The sequence below is a fragment of the Chironomus tepperi genome, unplaced genomic scaffold (assembly GCF_022539635.2).
Source record: "Chironomus tepperi strain 1889 unplaced genomic scaffold, CSIRO-AGI_Ctep_v1 contig_82, whole genome shotgun sequence".
Classification (NCBI taxonomy): Eukaryota; Metazoa; Arthropoda; class Insecta; order Diptera; family Chironomidae; genus Chironomus; species Chironomus tepperi.
The window spans coordinates 752,047-774,036 of NW_027226204.1; the positions used below are offsets into that span (position 1 = coordinate 752,047).

General features: G+C 31.2%; 2 protein-coding genes across 3 annotated transcripts in view; one reads left to right on the forward strand and one right to left on the reverse strand.

Moving 5' to 3' along the window:
* Positions 1-15,256, forward strand: part of Gbs-70E (Glycogen binding subunit 70E) — a 30,950-nt gene extending 15,694 nt beyond the window's left edge. Inside the window, exons 1-5 of one of the 2 annotated variants that reach the window (XM_070633923.1) lie at positions 1,204-1,677; positions 10,269-10,892; positions 11,032-11,341; positions 11,436-12,070; positions 12,741-15,256. In XM_070633923.1, coding sequence (XP_070490024.1) covers positions 10,342-10,892; positions 11,032-11,341; positions 11,436-11,666 — 1,092 coding nt within the window. In that variant the 5' untranslated portion in view covers positions 1,204-1,677; positions 10,269-10,341 and the 3' untranslated portion in view covers positions 11,667-12,070; positions 12,741-15,256. Of the gene's footprint in view, positions 1-1,203; positions 1,678-10,268; positions 10,893-11,031; positions 11,342-11,435; positions 12,071-12,740 lie in introns of those variants that run through there. The other variant, XM_070633924.1, reaches the window with a different exon arrangement.
* A 3,881-nt stretch (positions 15,257-19,137) lies between these two features.
* LOC139085762 (solute carrier family 25 member 3-like) lies at positions 19,138-20,945 on the reverse strand. The gene is made up of 4 exons (XM_070633905.1): positions 20,641-20,945; positions 20,492-20,560; positions 19,592-20,244; positions 19,138-19,463 (listed from the first exon to the last, which is right to left on the reverse strand). Exons 1-4 carry the CDS (start codon positions 20,938-20,940, stop codon positions 19,430-19,432), a joined length of 1,056 nt encoding a protein of 351 aa, XP_070490006.1. The 5' UTR covers positions 20,941-20,945; the 3' UTR covers positions 19,138-19,429.
* Between the last annotated feature and the right edge of the window lie 1,045 nt (positions 20,946-21,990).

Sequence of the window (21,990 nt, forward strand, 5' to 3'; positions counted from 1 at the left end):
TATGAGTTCTTTAACCGTCCTCGTGATCATTTGTCATCTACAGTTAGTGATAAGGTCTATAACCTTATTTAAAGTAGCTTCTAATAGCATGTCCAGCCAATCGAATCCTATTCACATTCATTCATTTTTAAATGTCCAGCTTCTCTGTATAGATCTCCTCCATTTCTCCCACATCTGTTCTTAAATACCCTTAGGAATGCAAATACTGGACGTCACAACTGATTGGCGCCTTTAAAGTTTTTTTTCGGAAAGCGAAACATTTTCGTGAGATGTGAGATTTTTTGATCTAAAAATAGAGTCCAAAAAAGAAAAGAGATCAAGCAAAGACAATAAAACTGAACTCTCGTACACGTGTAGATACCCTAAATTCTCATACAGATCGTCATTGTCTAGGTATTTATTTATCACATTTATTAGATTGAAATCTTTTGTAAAAGCTTCTAAATAGTCAGGAATAAGATTGAATAATACAGTATCTAATAATTGATAAACTACTTAACAGCGGCAATAACATAGTTGTTTACATATTCAATCACGACAAAATTCTCCCCAAACCTTTTATTTGTTCTTCTTTTCTTTTTTTCTCACTTTTTTTTTATTTAGTGAATAATGATTGTATACGATAATTGAAAATTATGCCGGCTTGTTGAGAATACACAACCAAAAAAAAAAAAAAACGACGAAGATCTCCTTAATTTTTTGTATTGTGTATTCACTTCTCTTTACATAGCTTTCTGATCATGCCTCGAGCGCGTGTTTACTGTGAAAGAAACGAAAAAAGAAAAAAAAATTGAATAATATGTGTTCATATCACTCACAGACAAGAGAAATAAAGTCAACTCTCTCGATAACGCATGGACAAAATATATTCAATTAAATTTAAATTTATTCCTCGTCCACAAAAGTCATTAAATACTTTTTTAAAAAATTTAAATTTTTTTGAGTTGTGCATTTTATGAGAATCATACGATGTCTCTTGCATTTATGACATTGGCGCTATTAAACTATAGAAAATAATCCATGAAGTTATCACTGTGATAGAGCAATAGAGTAGCTTCGGGTAGATCATTGGCCTCATCGACTCTCAATGTTTTTAAAAAGCTTATTTTATGCTCTCAATTCCGATTCTCTCGTTATTGCCGAGAAGAAAAAAAAAACTGCACGACTGAGTTAAATTCGGGGTTGTGTCGCACAATCACTCCACATCGTTTCAGTTTGAAAAAACTTGATCAATTGTAAAGATGTTTTTCTAGCAGCTAGACGCGAAAAAATTATAGTAGAAAATAATTTTTTTTTTTTTTGAGAAGGCGGTTAACGTAAAAAAATAATAAAGGAAATATTTACAGCTGTTAAAAAGAAATTATTAAGCCTTTCACTTGACGGAATTTAATCAATTTAACAAAGGAAAAGAAAGAAAAAAAAATTTAAAATTAATAAAAAATAAATAGAAATCTTCAGTGCCAAAAAATAAATATAAAATATATGAAAAAGTATATGCTGCATTAAAAATCTTATTTTGTGAAAAAAATACCCGGAGTGCCTTTATATTTCAAAAGAAATTCATTTAATAGTATCTAACCCAGTGATAGAAGAAAAAGAAAAAAAATTGAAAAAATTGTGATTCTAAAATATCAAATAAAAAGGAACTGAAAAATATCTTTACACACAGTAAATTTTGTGAGTATCAATTTTGCTTGTAGTTGAAGATTAAATTAATTTTTTTTTGGTACATAAAATGCCGGCTCCAAAAATATAAAAAAAACACTTGTGTAGTTGTAATTTATTTAAATGCAACTTCTATTGATTCTGTCGATTATTGTCTCAATCTCTCACATGAACAAAATGTTCAGTTCTATACGTTCCAAAATGTAGTTGATAAGCTGACCTATTAGATAGATTTCGTGAGAATATGAAAATTTTGTAAAAATTCCGTATGTAGCACAGTTGAGTGAAAAGTGTAAAAAAAAAGTTTGTCGCAAGTCACAGATAAGCCAGACTTTTTTAAAACAGCAGATAGATCAGTTTGTGTGGAAAAAACCCTTAGTAATTTTAGCGGGACATTTCTTTTTGACTTATGTGCTTATTGACTTACTTCGGTGGTCATATAGATCAATTGTGGATGTAAAAATTTAATTAGGGTGCTAGCAATTGAATTAAACTCTTGGGCCTGCCAATTTTCAATTTCCAATACTTACTGCCTTTTCAAAGGCGAACGAGGGCCCATTACCGCATTTAGAGTTCGTCGAAAGCTGGATCTGTCTTTAGATAACTTCTGCCAGTTTCATATTCCCACTTTGTGAATTGCACTTTTGCATCGTAACTCATACAGTATTCCTATGAGCTCTTTAGACTATCTTGCCCGTTTCCAATTCCATCGACAAATTCAAACTTAGAGATCAGAGTCGACTCAAATTTTATATAGAATCGAGTCACCTTTTCTATACATAACCCGAGTCGACTTCGAGTTCCAGCTCTAGTCAGACTTGTAGACCTTATATAAAGAATCTACAGGCCTTCTTACTTCTGGACATGTTGTCCAGCCCATCAAACCATGTTCACCATGCCTTATATTCCCAAATAAAAAATCTGGAAATTTCTTTACATAATTTCAACTTAAATCGATTCCGATAAGATACCAAAAATATTCGAAAAAAACAAAATGCATTCTGATAAAAATTTGCCCATTTTTGCGTCATGATTAAATCAGTTGATTTGTGACTGTTAAGCAATCGACAGATTAAATATTATGAAAATTAAAACAATTTAATAGCTGGATGATAAGGAACTCTTTATTACTCATTTTATCGCAATTTCTTCTTGATTACTCAATTGTGCAATTAATTAATAAAATTATTTGGTCGTGTAAACAAACTTGACGTCAAATATTAATTACCTGCAGAATCGGCACAAATTGTTAGCTACAGAAATATCGAACAGATACAAAATATGTCAATTTGCTTGAAAAATATTATCGACAATTTCTCACAATATCCACAACGGTATCGGAGTTTCTAGTTTGTTCACTACCATACAAGACATTTACATTTTCTTCGTTTCCATTCGCGAACAAAATTGTATGCGCTGCTGGATAAAAAGCTATAATCTTGCATACATATTTAGCGCCGGCATATGAATATTGCCAACTTTTGGCAGCCTAGTAGAAATGTATGAGAAATTATTGGTGGGTGGATAGAGAGTCATGTGACAAAATAAATATGAGCAACATTTGCTTGATGATTAATTAAATTTTAAATCGAGCTGATTAAAGCTTAATATTCTATAAATAGCAAATAGTAACAAACGGAAGAGAAAAGAAACAAATAATTATGGAAAGAGTCTCTTATGACCTTAGACAAGCAATAATAAAGTCAATATTATTAAGAAGATTAAGGAAAGGAAGGAAAATAAAGTTCAATTGTTCTTATCACCTCCACAATTGAGGCATAATCAGAAAAAGGAGCAGGGTGTAATCAAAAGCCTTATTACAGCTTCTTTCACATGCGTAGAGTTGTGAATTGAAATTATAGTAATAAAAAGCTGTTGCTGATGTCGTATTTGAGACATAAAGTCAGACATGTCTTTATAAGAGGAAAGGGGGTAAAGACATCATTAAAATAACCGTAGCAATGGTTGCTATGCTTATTTATTTTTCTACATTTTGTTGGCAAAGACCATAGACAACGATAATATTAAGTATTATTAATCTCTAGCAATCTGCTATCTCAACGATGAAATATATCAAAAATTAATCAGCATTTATCTCTGTTATTATCTATAAAATGACAATTTTTGGCTGCAACATATGAAAAATAAAGGATTTTTTATATGTTATGCCAAAAGATGGAGGACCAATGAAAATAGGATTGAGAACTAACTGACAATAAATTAAATCTGTTTACCTATCGAATCGCACAGAAATTTCCACCCAAAATAAGTGAAATATTTCTATTTTTATAAGAATGAATTTTTATTATTTTTTGGGGATTATTCATTGATTATGTCAAGGATTAAGATGGAAATCCTTGTCTGGGGTTCTATCCTTAATTGACAAAGATTATGCTAACAACCAAAGAGCATGCTCTTGAGTACTTGGTCATTTTATGGACGTCTAATATTGAATTGGAAATCCTTTCCTCGGGTTCATACTGCCTTACTTTGTTGGTCGTCCAGATGAATCCTAGACCTCCCTCAGATATCGTCTGAAACTGATCCTATCTCTGGCTTCCGCTTGCCAATTTCCAATGCCAAATGCAATGCTATCCTCGAATTCTATGACACATGAAATGATGCTGTTGATTGATATGGCAATGCATTTGGCATCGGTAATTGGCAAGCGATTGCAAGTGATAGATCCAGCATAAGACGCAAAGCTGGCTAATGCTAAAGGAGGTTAAGGGAGGCAATCATTCACAATTGATCTGTACAGCCAGCAAAAGTATGTATCTAAGTAAATGCAATAATGTCCTCGAGTTCTATGACACACGATGATATACGTCATTTTGGAATAAATCCCATTTTATTTTCATCAGAAAAATAATTTTAAATTTAGAAGGAAAAGATTTTTTTTTGAGTAAAAAAAAGGAAAGAAGAACAAAATGTGAGGAAAAATAAATTGTCCCTAGAGAGAAAGAGGCGGTTTTTCATATATGACGACGTCAAGTATCTACTAATGTGCTGACAAAAATAAACTTAATCGCCAACGAGACTCTTTTTTTACACTCATGGACATATTCGCGGTCTTTATTTATACAATATATATATTTCTTTGGATATTCGAAAATACTCAAATTATTTAATTTCGCGAGAAGATTTTTTTTTTATTATTTCTTTTTTTGAACACGAGCAAATTGTTTCACTTCCATTGCTTCTTCTTTTCTTTGTTTTCATTTTTTGACATTTTCAGTCTGATGAAAAATAAAACGTTTGCGCTTTTGACTGTATGTACAATAATAATAATTCTTTGCGTTTTGTGTCTCATTTGACATGACAAAGTCAAATGAAAATTGATTAACCAAGTTTAAATACACAAGATGCGATTTGTCATCGAAGTATGCTTTTGGAATATGTAACTCAAGATCATTTTTGTGGTCTATTTTTCTATTTGTGATGGCATTTTAGCTTGCTTTTCATATTTCTATTCCTAATGTGCATCAACCACAGCCGTAATCCATCATAAACCCTTTTCATCTATTAAATGCCATTCAGCCATAAGACTAAGTCTTAGATTGATTGAATTATTTTTAGGAACTGACAAAAGAGATAGAGTTGCGCTTGTGGTGGGCACACCTTGGTGATAAGCCTCGACCGAAACCGTACAACAGTTTTTCGCAGCACACAGGTTGCCCACCACTGAGTTACACGGATGTAAAGAGTTACAGATAATAATTTCCTTAATTTTCTCAATTTTTGTCGCTCAATATGCAATGTGCCATCAAATTCAATTTTTAACTGCTTGTTTCTATGCCTAAAAATAAAGAGATGATAGATAAAAAAAAATCTGTGAATATTTTGTACATTTTCTCATACACAATATCGAACATGAAAATTGTCTGTTAAGTTTTTAAAAAAATTTCTACATACACATAGGCAGAGATTTGCTTTTAATATAGAACACGTTTCAGTGGCTTTACAAGTAAGTGACATTGAGCGAAATTTTAGGTAAAATTCAAGGTTTTTTGCACTAAAATTTCTTATTATTCTTGGCATCTCATCGACACATGTTCTATAATCTTATTTTTGACGGATATTGATGACATAATTTGGCTAAAATATTGATCAGAAAATGAGGCAGAATGTGTGTAAATATTAGCAAATTAGCAACACTGTGTACGTACTTATTAGTAATCCACTAATTAATTCGTGGTGATCAGTTGTGGGCAACCTGTGTTCCGCGAATAATTCCTTAAAAATTCCATGAACCGTATATATTGTAGGGTTTTGGTCGAAGCATACCAAGTGTGCCACCAAAAATCAAAGGTTGCTCAGCACTGCTTTAGATAAAATTCGTGGATTGTTTGCTCTTTCTAATGGCAAAATATCACTGAATTGTGCGTAAACAACGGAAATTTCCAGCACATAGATATATCAGACTATATATTTTACCAATAATAAATTCCTCATATTTTATTGTGTCTATGTCCATTATGTAGGAACAAAAAAAGTAACAAAAGAGCGCAATTTCTTAATAGAAAAATGACCTTTTCCCGTCTACTGAACGAGCACAAATATCTGTCAAATATATATCCAGTCAAGTAATGTTATCTATGTCTGACAAAAGCATACGACCAGTATGCAATTTAATAGAAATACTATAAACTTGGCTTGTTTTGAAAAAAGAATCTGATGACATTGCACGACTAGAAAATATGAAAAGACATAAGGTTCCGTAGTTTCAAGTTTCAAAGGAAAAAAATAATAGTAATTGCGTTAATGCAATTTACAAACGAGGGCAATGCATCTAAATGTAATTTTCGTTAATGAAATAATGCAACTTGCCTTTTTTTTCTCTTTCTACGTCCTATGAAAAAGTTCATTCATCTTTTTAAGTGAAAAACGTAAATAATTAACATTTTTGTTTCATCTATTAAGCTATTGAGAGTAAAGCTTGATGTAATGTATTTTTTCTCTATGGCAACAGATGATTCTTCTCACTAAATATCACATAACATTGAAAATGGATATAGTGAGGAAAACGAAGTCCAATTTTCATTCAAAACGTTTATGACCCGAATATAAAGGCATGCGAAATATCCTCATTATATATCCTATGATTAAAAAAAAAATTCTGGCTAAAAATAAATCCGCGGAATGCATCATATGATGAGAAATAAAGAAGCGAAGGCGATGAAACATTCTTTTTTTATATTATTCGGTAGAAAGTGTGGCAGGCATGAAAAACAAATCATGAGTCATGAAAAAAATTCTCTTCAAGGAGAACGATTAATTCAGAATTCGAACATTTCGAACTCAACATAATTTAAAATAAAAATTTACGTTACGAAAAAAAGTACAAGTAACGGTCAAAATAAATTTGAATTTTAGGAACAAAATTTTTTTTTGAAAAAAATTAACGGTTGTTTTTGAGACAGTCACATTGGATTAATTAAGTGAAATTTTTCAGCCCTAATTATCAAGTCCATTTGTGCATAAAGATAAGGACTTCCAGACATCAAGTCATTAAGAATTAAAACCCATTCATAAAGTCTGTTCAATGATAATCAGGCCAGTTATCTAAATGACCCCATGCAACATTTATGTCATAATTATTACATTTAATTTTTATAGCTTTAACACATTGCCGTGAACAGTCTTTAGTAGCTACTGACTAATTAATTTCAAATAACAAACAAAAAATCACTATGTCGACAATTGACTGAAATCTCAAGTGGATGTCTATCACGATTAATCTGGTGATTTGTTATTGTTATCATTATGCCGATCCTCTCATGTTACTTAATACATTGTTACTCGCAAATCATTAATAAACGGTCCTCGAGTTGAGCTGTTGACTCTTATTACCCAAAAAAAACACGATCCTCTCACTCAATATTAATGTTTCATTTGTTTATGAAGCTGAAATTTGTGTTTGCCAAAGTTATTTAACAGTCATAAAGCTATAATGACTAACAGCATTTGAGGCTACACGTGTAGAACTAAAATACCACGCATACTAATGCTAATTTAGCAGATGTGGAGTTAGGTACCGGCTTATTATGTGCGGTATGGGGATTATTTAGATGGAGATATGGCTGGAATTGTGATGTTGATGCTTAGTTTGTTAGGGAGCTTAAGGCAACAACTCTTGTTGGGACGACCAAATAGATCACCCTTACATGCAAATAGGTACGATAGTGGTATTTCTGTACTATAAAAGCATGTTCTGTCGGATAGGGCATAGTCAAGTTGGCAATAGTCATGTCGAACTGACAGCAATTGCCAATATTTATTAGCAATCCCAAAGTCTTGTCACTTACTTACTTCGCTGGCCGTACAGATCAATTGTGATCCAGAACCTCCCTCTGATGACGCCTTAAGCTTTCTCTATCGCTTGCTTCCGTCTGCCAATTACCAATACCAAATGCAATACTGTCTCTATCGACAGCTTCCTCCCAACAGGCTTCTAAACCTTATTACAAAGCATATTTCTGTCTAAGACACTAAATACATCCCTGACCACTGTTCACTGTTGAAAAGTTGTTGTTTTCGACCACAGAAGCAACCTCGATGTGACTTTAACTTCTTCTTCATCATCCGCCAAACATTTTTTCAAAAGTTCCAATTGTACTATTACTGAACAATAATGCAAGACCTCTGAACATTTGTTAGCAAAAAAAAGTGGAAATAACAGAAAGGTGAAATATAGAAAAACATTGTTTTATGTGCTGCGCGTGTAGCCTTGAATGGTGTGGAATAATACTAATATTTACCCAAAAGAGTGATACAATTGACTGACTGATCAAAACAATAATAATAATAATAAGTATATGGATTTTGAGCTCCAAAACAAATCATCTCTGTATAATCATCAAGTTTCATCCAGATTAGCATCGCGTGGCAATAAAACTTATTTTTTGCATACAGCAAATCAAAACACAAACAAATTTGACCCGTTGATAATCTAATATGCTTGACTCCATTAATTAACTAAACGGTAAAAATGGGAAATAACAAGTATAATTTTTTCACATGCTTTACATGTGACTCATTATCAGTGATGATTATTTTTTTCAATATCAGTTAATGAGTTAAGGAAGAAGAAGACCTTGAGGGAATCTCTGAACTTTATGAATGAATTTTTTTATTTTTTTCACCTCTATTCGTACCGTGAAGCTGGCACGCGTCTAGCATGCGTTCTGAAAATAAAATAAAAAAATTTGTCTCGATTTCGTTATCAGAAATAGATGAAGCATTCACACAAGTAATATACTAATAATAATCATCACGCGAGTCGCGAGTGATCACTAAATTTCCCCAAAAAAAAATAAGAAACTCCTCATGTCGAAAAACCGACGCTGTTGCTCAATCTCCCAAAAAAATGAAAAAGTATCTGAAATATGTCAAGTTTACTTTAGAAATTAGACATGACGTGATAGATGGTTAGAGTGGGTTTGGGGTTATAGTGATGCTTATGTAATATTCTTAAAATATGAAAATTGCTAGAGGAATTGATGGGTAGTTGCTATTGATCCAGTGTGGATCGTAGGCAGCGTTGCAAAATATGCACCTGTCATAGGCAAAAACCGTACAATTTTTTAAAAATTTGTATGGTTTTTCTCACAAAAATAAGATAATTTGTATGGTTTTTTTAGGAAAAATCATACACATTATTAAGAACTTGTACGGTTTTCTAACAAAATCATACAAATTATCAAGAATTTGTACGGTTTTTGTCTGGGTCAGGTGACTGTTTTGCAACTCTGATTGCAGGGCATTAATAAAGCTATAGAACAGATTTCTTATTGACAATTGGCAGGCAGAAGCCAGCTTTAGGTGTCATCTGAGGGAAGCCATGGATCACAGTTGATCTGTACGTCCAGAGAAGTAAGAACAGGTTTCTGTTCCTCAAGCAATAGATTCTTGTGTCTCTGAAAAGTCTCGAAAGGGAAATATTTTTGATTATTTATGTGGCGCCATTAACTCAAATTATATATATCAGAAGATATAAAAATTTAAAATTAAATTCTTCCTACTCGTGTACACAAATCTGTCTTTGTAAGAACCGTCCGTGAACTCTAGCAAACAATATGCATTGCAATTACACTTTTTTTTGTTGTATTTGATCAGACTTGACTTGGCAGCTTGCCTAATAAATATCAATAAATTTTGATATCACAAAAAAATTGCGGTCTTGATGGATATTATAGTAAATTTGGTGAAAATAAATGCAAGATGTATTTTAATTAACTCGACATTTCACTACTTGTACGGCTGCTGGCAGATGTGAGCAAAATAATTTTTATATTTTTGGAACTGATTTTTCATTACAAATTTCCTTTTTAAAAAAAAAAAAGAGAAATGCAGACTCTATTGGCTATTTTTAATGGATGTTTCAATCCTCGTGTGCGTTTTTGTTTCCTGAAAACATTAAAATGTTTATTTCGTTAAAGAATAAGACGTACAATGACGTCGGAAAATTTAGAAAACAAATCAGCACATGCTGAAATGAAAATATATAAATCTCATTCTATGATGACAAAACAGGGCAATAAAGATCAAACACAAGCTATACAATTTTCACTAATAGACTTTATTCTTATTTCTCATTACAGTTTTATATAAACAGTCAAAATTACGCCATCAAAAACGGATTACATTTCGATATCACCGTCGCGAGCCATCCCAATGCCCGCTTATTACGAGATGCTAGTATCTCAAAGTCCTCCATTATTTAGCCATAGTCCACCGACGGGCTTCCTATCAGAATATGGACCGAATAGATTTTATGAATCACCAAGATTCTGTCGATCAGCGGCCGTTTTATCACCATTATCACAACGTCGCTTTCCACCACAAAATCAACAGCAGTCATTATATCAAACACATTTACAAAGTCTCTCGCCATATAAACCATGCTTAACACCAAAGCCGCGCCGTTCTTGCCTTACTGTCCGTAAAACAGATATCAATAATCATCACAAACATGAACCAACGAGCGATAGTAGCGATAGTGATGACTATGAAAGACCACAAAGAGCAAAGAAACGTGTCGTTTTTGCTGACGATAAAGGATTAGAATTGGAACAAATTAAAATTATGTCAGAATCATCAACACAACCACCAACATGGTCATTGCAATTTCTCGCACATGTAACTCAGGGAATGATATCTCCAGTTCCACAGGAACAGTGGACCATTGATTTTAGGCAACCTGCATCGGATTATCTTGAATTTAGGTAAACTGTCATTATTTTTTAAATTTTCCGTCAAAATAGTTTTGAACTTGAGGTTCAAAAATTTCATTCAAATTCTTTTATTCCGTTATTTTTCACATGCCTTATATAATTAACATTATGTAACTTCTTATTATTACAGACGTAAATTGGAATCAAATAACGTGTCATTGGAAAATGTAATAGTAAAAGAATCAGAATCAACAGTTGTTGGAACAGTAAAAGTGAAAAATTTAAGTTTTCACAAAGAAGTAATAATTCGATCATCATGGGACAGTTGGAAGTCATACACAGACACCACCTGTACATATTCAAAGATTGTAGGTGCTAGTGGAGCATATGTCATTTACGATACCTTCTCATTCAAAGTAACACTTCCGCCACACTCCAGAAATTTGGAATTCTGTGTGTGCTACAGATCGGATGGAAAGGAGTTCTGGGATAGCAATGGAGTAAGTATAGCTTTATTATGGGGATAATTGGGAGGGTTGATTTATTTAATGAATTGTTTACTAACTCTTATTCCTCTACTTCCAAAAAATTTAGGGTACCAACTACAAATTAACAAATCGAGTATCAGCACGTCAGGAGGAAAATGAACTCGTGATAAGACTTAATAACACATCAGTTAGCAATAACACAGAGAAAAAGGAGGAAACACAAAAAACAGATCGTAGCAGTTCGCCAACAGAGCCAGTTGATGTACCAAAAGTGCATTTTGGATCATGGTCAGAATTTAGCAAAAGACATTCAGAGTCTCCACTACCTTATTGGTAAATGTTTTCATCTAACCTACACGTTAAAAAAAAATCAGTAATCGTTGTCAGCACCGTGCTACAAAAAAAATAATGTTTTTAATCAAAAAGTTTTTTAATCGAAAAAATCAAATGCTTTAAAATCTCAGAGAATTTTTTGTTGTGAAGTGAAGAGAAATTGAAAATATTTAAGAAACAAGCTACAAGTAGGAACAAGAATCTGGGAAATTTATGTCTCAGTTTATAGGCGAATAAAAAAAGAAAAATCAATGAAAATATGAAGGAACAATAAGAAAAAAAAACTTAGACCCAGATCCAATACCAAAATTTAAGACATCATAGCCGATACATCATGCTGAGACCAATGAAAGCAAGCAAAAAAACCACAAATCAAACTTTATTTTCGAGCTTTATTTCAAAATTCCGGTAATTTTCCAAATACTTAACTAGAAATATTTGTGTCTTGGTGTTCTGTCCGGTGCTTTCATTTTTAAATTTATTTGTTTTTGCTTATTATATGGCTTCCTTTATTTTATTTTTTGCTGGTTAATTTTCATTACTCGATCAAAATTTCCAGTTAAAAATTTTTAATTTAATAGCCATAATCTTAATATCCGTTTTTAATGACTCAACTGCTTGCGTAATTTCATTTTCTAGTTGAGTTGATTATTTTTTAATTGACTTTAAAGCTTATTTACGCGATTATTAATAATTTTGCTTATAAACGGTCGCTAAAAATTCAAATAAATTAAAGCATGCAAATCCAAGTTCAAAATTTGCTTTATCAAAATAACGATCATTTTAAATTTAAAATTAAAATCCTTACAATTTCCATAAAACATTTGCACAGTTTTGAAAGTAATTTGAAAATTAAAAATCCGTTAACTGGAAATTTTGTTGCAAATAACCTTTTTCATGCTTCAATCTATTAATATACTTTAATTAGTTGATTGAATAATATCCATTAAATGTAAAGCCTTTTTTGTAAGGTCTTCTGTCTCTAAATGTGCTTAGTATTGGTGCATGTCATTAATCAATATGTAAATTGTACTTTAATAATAACGTTGTTCTATTTTATCTTCTATTTCTCTCACAGTTCATTATCAACTAACGGAATTTGCACTGGTTTGTACATGTAAAAAAAGAAACTAATGATTATGCGAAGAGTGCATCAAAAAATCATGGGAATTGATAATTTATTGGAACTAAATTGATATTGAGTGAAGAACGGATGAATTTTGCTCAACATTAACACTTTAAAAGTACAAACAACAAGATGTAAACCTAAATTCTATCAAAAAATGAGGAGAATAGCTCAAGAAAAACTCACTAAAAGCCTCAAAATGTTATGCAATATATATACCTACTTTTTTATATTAAAAAGGAGAACAAAACTAATTATAATGTGATGTGGATAGCTCCGTGGAATCAAATTATGCGTGTCATAATTGGAGCTTTATGGCAGACCAGATGATGGAGTCAGAAACTGGAAGAAACAAAGCTTTTTTTTTTGATGTTATAAGTTGTGTCAGTTAATGATTACAATATATAATTTTATTTTTAATTTCTTTTTTTAAAATCATAAAACATGTTCCAAAATATGTCCAAAATAATTACTTCATTTTGTGTATAGCAAAGTCTGAAAGTGAAAAAAAGTGAAAAATTCTCTATTTTTTATCATCATTTTATAAGAAAAAAAATCATAAAGTAATGCTATGGAACAGGGATACAGACTGTTGCCTCATCATGTGTACATGCTTGATATTGTTGTGAGAATAGCACTGATTAAGAATAAATATATAAAGTACGAAAATTTGCAGGTCAAATAATTTCAAGCTTCAAGATTTATATTACATTTACACGTTTTCTCTTTTTGCAATTAAATGTGTGAATCTCTAGATTAATCAAGTATCTACACATGCGAGCACAATTTGATATCTTTCATATTTTTTATTTCTTTTTTCATGTTTTTTTTGTCCTATTATAATTATTATTTGTTTTTAAGATCTTTTATGTGGTGGAATATTTTTAAAATTAGCTCATTTTATGACTTATCCTTACTTTTTTTTATCTATAAAAAAGAGATCAACTCATTATTCATTATTATCAAAATGTTAAGGAAACAAAAAAAAATTAATATATTTATCTAGGAAAAGATTGATAATTAAGAATTGAGAGGTGATGGATGTGTTGTAAGGCATAATATGATTGTAGGATAGATAAATTTTTCAAATTCATTTTTTCTTAGTAGTAATAATGATTAAAATACTTTGAAAATTTGTGGATTTCTGTCAAATTGGATCCTGAAAGAAAAGGTTTTGACGATTGAAAGTAACGGTCAATCGAAATTCAAAACAGAATACTCAAAATTTTCAAAAAATTTTCGACGGTTAAATTTTCAAATTTGAAAAGACCGTTGAAAATTTTAAAAAAATCGAGTTTGACGGTTAAAAATTTGAATTTCAAAAAATCCCGTTAATAAATCAATTGGCAACGATAATAAAGAATCCAGACAGAAATCAATAATAGATGAAAAATATATTGATAATTTTTAAGGATATTCCATTTCCGAATGTGAAGTAATCATCAAACTGATAAATTGTGAATCAAGAAACTCCTACTATTACCTTTAATAATTTCATGAAGGAATATAATCATGTTAGATATTAGGCATATTTAAAGGATATGATAATAGAATGAGTAAAAAAATGAAAAAGTATCGAAAAAAGTTGCAAAAGTAAAAAAAAACACAAACAAAAAGGATAGAAATTGCTGAATGTTGGAGATAAAAGTGAAAAATCTGATGAATATACCAAAATTAATTTTGAAAATTATTTTTTTAATTAAATTATTTTGAACCACACTTGATACGTGGAATTGAGAAAAATGAGAATAAGCAGATGACGCAAGCATGCAAGAAAAAAACTTTTTGTTTTTTATTGTTAATAATTTTTATTTCTACAATTTTTTTTATGCAACTGAAAAGACTGAACAATACAACTGATTAGGAAAAATGGAAGTTTTTCAGTGTCCGAAGAGTTTTGAATCATAAAAAATTAAAATTAAAAAATTTGGCAATAAGATTAATATGCCAAAATTGAAAAACATTGTCCATTTATAACTGTGAAATCGCTGCAATCATTTTATCAATATATAGCAGTTCCTGCTGCTATCAGAACTTTTTTGGAATCAATAATGACTATTTTGAAACTGTAAAATGCAAATTGGATATGCAAAAAAAAAATGAAGCTAGCAGTACGATTTTTATACTAAAAATATTTAACTCTCTTTTTTTGTGTTATTATCTTAGATGTAGATTCTACTAATCCACTCAGACTATTAGACTGAGTAATATCACTGTTTATTCATACGCAAAAACAAAAAAAAACACACACAAAACATACAGACTTAGTTCATATTGTCCAATAATCGATTATTATTACTATTATTAATAATTATTACTTTAATTATGTAATTTCTGGAACAATTTACATGTACAGCATATATATATGTAAAAGAATGAAAAATTGTGTTTTTCTAGGCTATCTTTACACAATACACAAATAAAATGATAGCGCTGTAAATAATTTTGTCACAAATAAAAGAAGAAAAAAGTTGTTAAAAAATTTACTCAAAAAATATCTTTTTTTATTCTATAATAAATTAATTAATTGTCACTTCTTGTTTACAGTTGCTTTCCAGAATATCTCTTTGATAACTTTGAGGACAAGACGGCGACTATTTTCGTTATAAATAACAAAAAATATTGAAATTCTTTGTGAAATTGATTGAGGACAGCGCATTTATTTCCATGGATCAGTTTTTGATTCCTTTGATATTCCATATTAATTTTAAAACAATAATTAAGTAATATGGTTCATGCAATTTAGAGCTAAATTTCAACCGCTTTTCGAATTTCAAATTTTTAATGCTTTTGAAAAATTCGAATTTAAACAGCAAAAAATTTTATTGAAAATTAACGGTCAAAATATATTTGAAAACTAACGTTCAAAATTTTATTAAAAGATGAAGTTCAAATTTTTTTAAAATTGATGGTCAAAAAAGTTTTTGAAAACTGAAGTTCAATTTTTTTTTGAAAGTTGAAGTTCAATTTTTTTTGAAAATTAACGGTCAAAATGTTTTTGAAAAATAACGTTCAAAATTTTTTGAAAGTTAAGTTCAAATTTTTTTTGAAAATGAACGATCAAAAATTTTTTGAAAATTCTAAAGTTCAAATTTTTTTTTGAAAATTAACGGTCAAAAAGTTTTTGAAAACTGAAACTTTTTTTTGAAAATTATCGCTAAATTTTTTTTTTAAATTAAAAGCCAAAAAAAAAATTCAAAAAAAATAGCTGAAAAATCATTAATTAAAGAACTTAGCAATTCTTTCAAACTCCAAAACCAAGCAAGTAGCATGTAACTCGATAATTCGGACCAAATGCTTCAAATCAGATCTCTCTAAAATGCTGAAACTTCTCAGTCTGGTTGCTGACATTTTACATACTTCAAAGTGAATCTGAAACTGTCATTTATTCTTTCAAAAATGCGCTAAAAAATTGAAAACAATTTCTTCTTCATGATCTCCCCTTGTGTATTGAATAAGTGGTAGTTCTATTTATAGCTTGTTCCTCTTCTTAATATGGAAATATGTTCCTTGAAGTAGAAAGTCTTGTCATGAAATGAAGAAAACATTACAAGCTAAATGGTATGCAGTTTATTTTTATACATTTTTTTAATGAAAACTATGCTGCTTTACATTTAATGATGATCAGTTAAAAGCTCTGCCGATAATTGGGTATGAACAGACTCTAACGCATTTTGTATGCACTGAGCTGTCAAGTTTCTTTAACATATCTAGATTTTGACATACTTTTTACCTCGTTTTTGTTGATTTAGTTAACGATGCGGAACTGATCAATCACATTTGATTGCATTAATGATGTATGGTCGGGTATGAATAGATTCAAGATATATCCATCTTTGGGTTATGCTGAACTTCTCAGATTTCATTGGATATGCCAACAAATTCCCAATTATTCAATCCAAATTCCCCCAAAAAGTCACCAAAAAACCCAATTTTTCATCAAAATTTACACTTAATAATGGATGTCTTACGTCTTTGCCGCATGCATCTTGCGATCGAGAACAGCAAAATTTTCAGTGAAGCAATAAACTTTAATGATAATGATGATAAGATAAAATTGCATCTCAAAACCTCATTTTATGCGATCTTGTATTTTAAAAATAATATTTTTTTCATCTTCAGACTGCATCATTGAGTACATATTTGTGCGAAAAATATGGACAGAAGTATTTGAATGTTGATCATTAATGTCAGTACTGAGAATTTTGAATTGAATTCATTTGTCTGCAATTATTATTTATTTATTTGTTTTTAACGGTTTTGTAAAATTTGAATTGAACTGAAATGGACAAAATTGAACTGAAATGAAATGAACTAAGAATTACTGAACGAATTTTTGTTTACAAAATGAAAAGAAAATCATTCAAACATTATTTTAGTGAGATAATAACATGATTGCGCCTTAAAAAATATAACAACACGTTTCAGCAATAAACATTTATGTGCCGTGCGTATATGCCGTAAAGTTTAAAATTGCTATACCTTGTAATAGATCGTATCAAATGGCAGATCCACCATCTCCCTCAAGCATTACGGAATATACGAACGATCCTTGAGCAAAAGTTTACTGTCAACACGTTAATTGAGCACAGATAAGAGATTGCTTACTTATTACGTTACAGAATACGTCCTTTTTTCAAAAATGATTATTGAAATTCTTGAATTTCGTCTCTGAATTCTCACCTGCTTACACCAAATCCAGATCCATTGAAAGTGTTAGGTTGCAAAACAGACAACTGCCACAGGCAAAAACCGTACAATTTCTTGATAATTTGTATGGTTTTGTAAGAAAAATCATACGCATCATTAAGAATTTGTACGGTTTAAGTCTGTAACTGGTGTTTTGCAACTCTGGTTAGGTGCGTGCCTTATGAATGGACGACCACTTTTTGAAATTCTCAAATCCGTTAAGCAAAAATACGCATCAAAAAAGCTTAAACTGAAATTAGTGAATCTGTAAACAAAATGTGTCTTTTGACGAGTAACACAGATGTATATACGATACACATTGAAGACAAACTTTATGAATTACAAATTGAGCATGTTGTTAAAAACTTGATGAAGATTCCATCAATAAAGTTTTTCACTGTGATTTTAGAATTAATATGCGCAATTTTAAACCAAATCTGATCATAGGCACCTTTGTATCAACTTTGTTACATTACAAAGATGGCAATAGATGGAGATACCCTAGTGGCAATCAGCTTCAGACGCAACATCAAACAGAGACCATGGATCATAATCGATCTAATAGGCCATCGCAGTATGTAAGTAAGTAGTCTCATGAGTAAATACACCAAATAAGCGGATGGTCAAGTATGGTTGTACATTGTATTGGTCCATATATATCTTGATACAAATTAATAAATACAAAACTACACGTGAATTTGTTTTTTAAAATATTTTTAAATTTTTATTTACTTCTCTTAACAGTTTTTAATAATATTATTAATAAATTTATAACGTAAATAACGTTGAACTCTTGTAAGAATTATCAAGGTTTAGAAATTGTCAATAAATAAGTATTTTTCTATTCAATTTTTGCTATGGATTGCTATTTTTTCAACCGGTATTGTGATTTAAGCAGAACTCAAAGTTGACTTGGATTTGTCGATTCCATGTAAAATTCAAGTCTACTTCGATCTCTGGATTTTTATTGTATTCAAGTGTTTATATCAAGAATTGAGCAATTTACTAAGCATGCGGTTATTGCATGTACGGCGGTCAGTTTGTTTACACTTTTGGACTTTGCAGAATTTTAAATTTAAGATTTTTTCTAATTTTAATTAATCTTTCTATTTTCAAATGTTTTAAAATCTTTAACTTAGACTATAAATAAATTAAAAATACGAATTAAGACACAACAATCTCAAAAATCTATTAATTGACACTTAAATAGGCACACAAGTCAATTATGCTTAATAATCAATAAACAAACCCGAGCGACACAAATGAATAAGGCTCCGACAGGAGCTGGAAAACACGAAAATGAAAGCCGACTTATTTTGGCAGTCTTATGGACGCCAAACAACTGGTGCGAACTACTTCTGGATGGTAAGAAATCCCGAGGCAGACCAAAGAGCTCATGGGATTGCTGTTTGAGCAACGGTGCAAAAGTGTTGAGAATTAGAAACTGACAAAAGTTATCTAAAGACAGATCCAGCTACCGACGAATTCTAATTGCAGCAATGGGCCCTTGTGCGCCTTCACCAAGAAAAAAGAAGAATGGACGCCAAACAGAGACGGCTTCCATTTGGAATAATAAATGAAGTTTAGCGAAGCCTTAAAAGCTCCGCAATGGAGTCCTCTTCATTTGTGTAGCTCGGAAAAATAAAATTAAGGAACCTTTATAAAAGATCAGTTGACAGAAACCAACAAAATAAGAAGTAAAGTTTAATACCTAGTTAAGTACAGTTAGATAACCATAAATTCGAATTTTGATATTAATAGGATGAAAATCTTGGAAAGCTTTCTGTCTACCGTATACTCTGTTATTGTCCGTTTATTATGATTCAGGACATCACCTACTTCGTCATTTTCTATGATAATATTTGATATTTCGAGGGTTAATCTCCCAAATTCTCTTCAACAGAACTTCCTTATAATAAGCTTTGCTATCAATTCCTGCTGATGTTTGTATCTTATAGCGCTGCCGACTTAACCTTAAGTGACGCACTACAAATAAATTGGAACAAATTTAAAGTTATTAAGTAAAATAGTAAAGTTTAAACCAGAGATGGCAGGGCTTTCATGAAGTGAAAGGCGCCGCCATTCGAGTCCTGCCAAATGGCATAAATACTTACGGCATTTCCATAGGAGGCTGACGAGGAATTTGTAAAGCAACCTTAACTCCATCATAGATAAACCATTGAAAAGCAGCAAGTGTACCAATCATGACTATACGGGGACCTAATGCCTGCCAGATACCACCAAAACCGAGTTTTATTGCAACTTCAATAGCTGACGATCCTTTAGTTTGATTCAATTTTGAGATGACTACATCAGCAGGATGTGAGACAATAGCACAACATACACCAGCAATGTAACCAGCACTATATGTAATGATAAGCTGTTCTCCTTTTGTGCATTCTTCACGTGGTTTAGGTACGATATATTTGTATAAAGCTTCAAGAGTTCTCTCAAAGCATGTAAACTTCATCATTGTGTATGGAATTTGACGCATCCATAATGGAACTAGACCTTTGTAGAATGCATTTATTCCTTCTTCAGCATACATCTTGGGTACAGCTTCACGCATGGTATTGGCATATCCTTCTGATGTTTGCATCTTAACTTTGACAGCTTCAAATGGAGCAAGTGCTATATCTGCGATAAATTCACCGGAAGCACTAGCAGCCAAGTACAATCCTGTACGCCACATGTAAGCCTTTTCCTCTCCTAAAAATTTTGCGTAATATACTTTAGCGGCTTCATATAAACCGAACCTAAAAAAGCCCTAGAAATTACATAATATGTGTAATGTTGTAAGAGTTTGAAAGCACTGCTCCTTGTGGTACTCCGAATTTGATTTCATTGGTTTCTGAGAACTGTTATGAGTTTAATACGTTAAATAGTTCAAAAGGATGCCTCAATCTTATAAGGATTCGACAATTGCATTAACATGCGCATATGCGTAGTAATGCGCATATTTGCGCTTGCGCGCAGTATTGCGCTTGAATGCAATTGTCGAATAATGCACTTACTTGAATTGAGTAGCCCCATGTTGTCGGCGCCCATCCTTTAGCTAATCCACGAACACCTTCTTCGAGAATCTAGATAAGAAAAAAGCGAAAAGTTATATCAGTCGACCGTCTAGCTATAAAATTGATATATCATGACAATTTAGACTTACAGTTACTCTAAATCCATTAATTAAATTCCTATATTTATCCGGATTAACTTGAAGACGGCATTTGACTAAATCTAAAGGAACGACAAATAAATGAGTTGCTCCGCATGACAAAGAACCTCCTACACCGCATAATGTATAATAACGAAGTGATCCAAATTTGCATTTTTCATCAGGATTTGCAGCAGCAGATTGAATATTTCTTGTTGTAACTAATTGATTTGTGTCATTGGATTCCTCACATTTTACTATTGGAGCTTTAAATGGGGAGTTTTGGGATGCATTCTTGTAAAATGGCAGCATTTTGTTGTGTTTCGATCTGTGGAAATAAATTAAGTAATATCAAGGAATTTAAATTTAAAAGCTTTTCTAAATTTTAATTAATTAAAGAATTTTTGGGGCCGAACAGCATAGTGCGACGAATTTCAATGTTTGCTCTATAAATGTGTCAAGAACAGATGTGACTGAAGTATGTTGACATGATCTCGAAAATCGATATTAAACCTTTTGTTGTAATTTAACCAAAAAATCAATGAAACTTGCAGATATTTTGACTGAAATTCGATTTGCGACATCATGTCGACGTACTTCAGCCACACCAAATGATGGCAACCATCATCTTGCCAAAATTTTCTACCTTAAAGTCGCACTCAAAACATTTTGGCGGGAAAAATCTTACCCCTTTAAAATGCTTTATTTATGAATTTTAAACTTTTGAAAAGCTTACTAGATTGAAAGTATTTTTAATCCAAATTCTTCCACATCCACTACATTCCACTACATACTTTAAATAGGTAACTGGGTAATAACAATGGATTTAATTATCTACATTATCAGCATGCACATTTTCACTTTCAAAACAGATTTTATGCGCAAGTCAATGAAAAAAAGTAAAATTCTTTCATAATATCTAGAAGGAAGTAGTTGGAAGTAATAAGATTCTATAGCTTTTATTTAATAATTAAGAAATTTATTCACATTTATTCATTTGAAGAAAGTTTGAAGTAAAAGGAGTGACGTTGAGCCACAAAAGTGAAAATTATAACTTTTTAAGAATTTCCATCTATGGATTATTGGAAAACTAAAAACTTTGTCCAAAAAGATTGAAATTAACAATATTAATCTTATAATCAGCAGTTCTAACTATGCCTTATCTTTCAACATCAATTAACCTTATTTGTAAGCACCAAAAAAAGCTCAAACTTAATTAAAAGCTATTTTAATTGAGATTTTGTTAAGCCTCGAGTAATTGACTAAAATTTTTCCATGAAGACTGTTACGTGGTACACTGTAGGAGGGGGATGGGGGTTGATTTTTTGGCGCGTAAAGTAAGTTTTCTAATCTTTTTTTGAA

What these genes read in the sequence shown, in the direction of transcription:
- LOC139085762 (XM_070633905.1), bottom strand. Translation starts at nt 20,940, where the DNA reads ATGCTGCCATTTTACAAGAATGCATCCCAAAACTCCCCATTTAAAGCT. An exon ending in TTAATGGATTTAGAGTAACT is followed by an intron (nt 20,561 to 20,640) that starts GTAAGTCTAAAT and finishes TTTCTTATCTAG; the next exon opens with ATTCTCGAAGAAGGTGTTCG. An exon ending in CATGGGGCTACTCAATTCAA is followed by an intron (nt 20,245 to 20,491) that starts GTAAGTGCATTA and finishes TGTAATTTCTAG; the next exon opens with GGCTTTTTTAGGTTCGGTTT.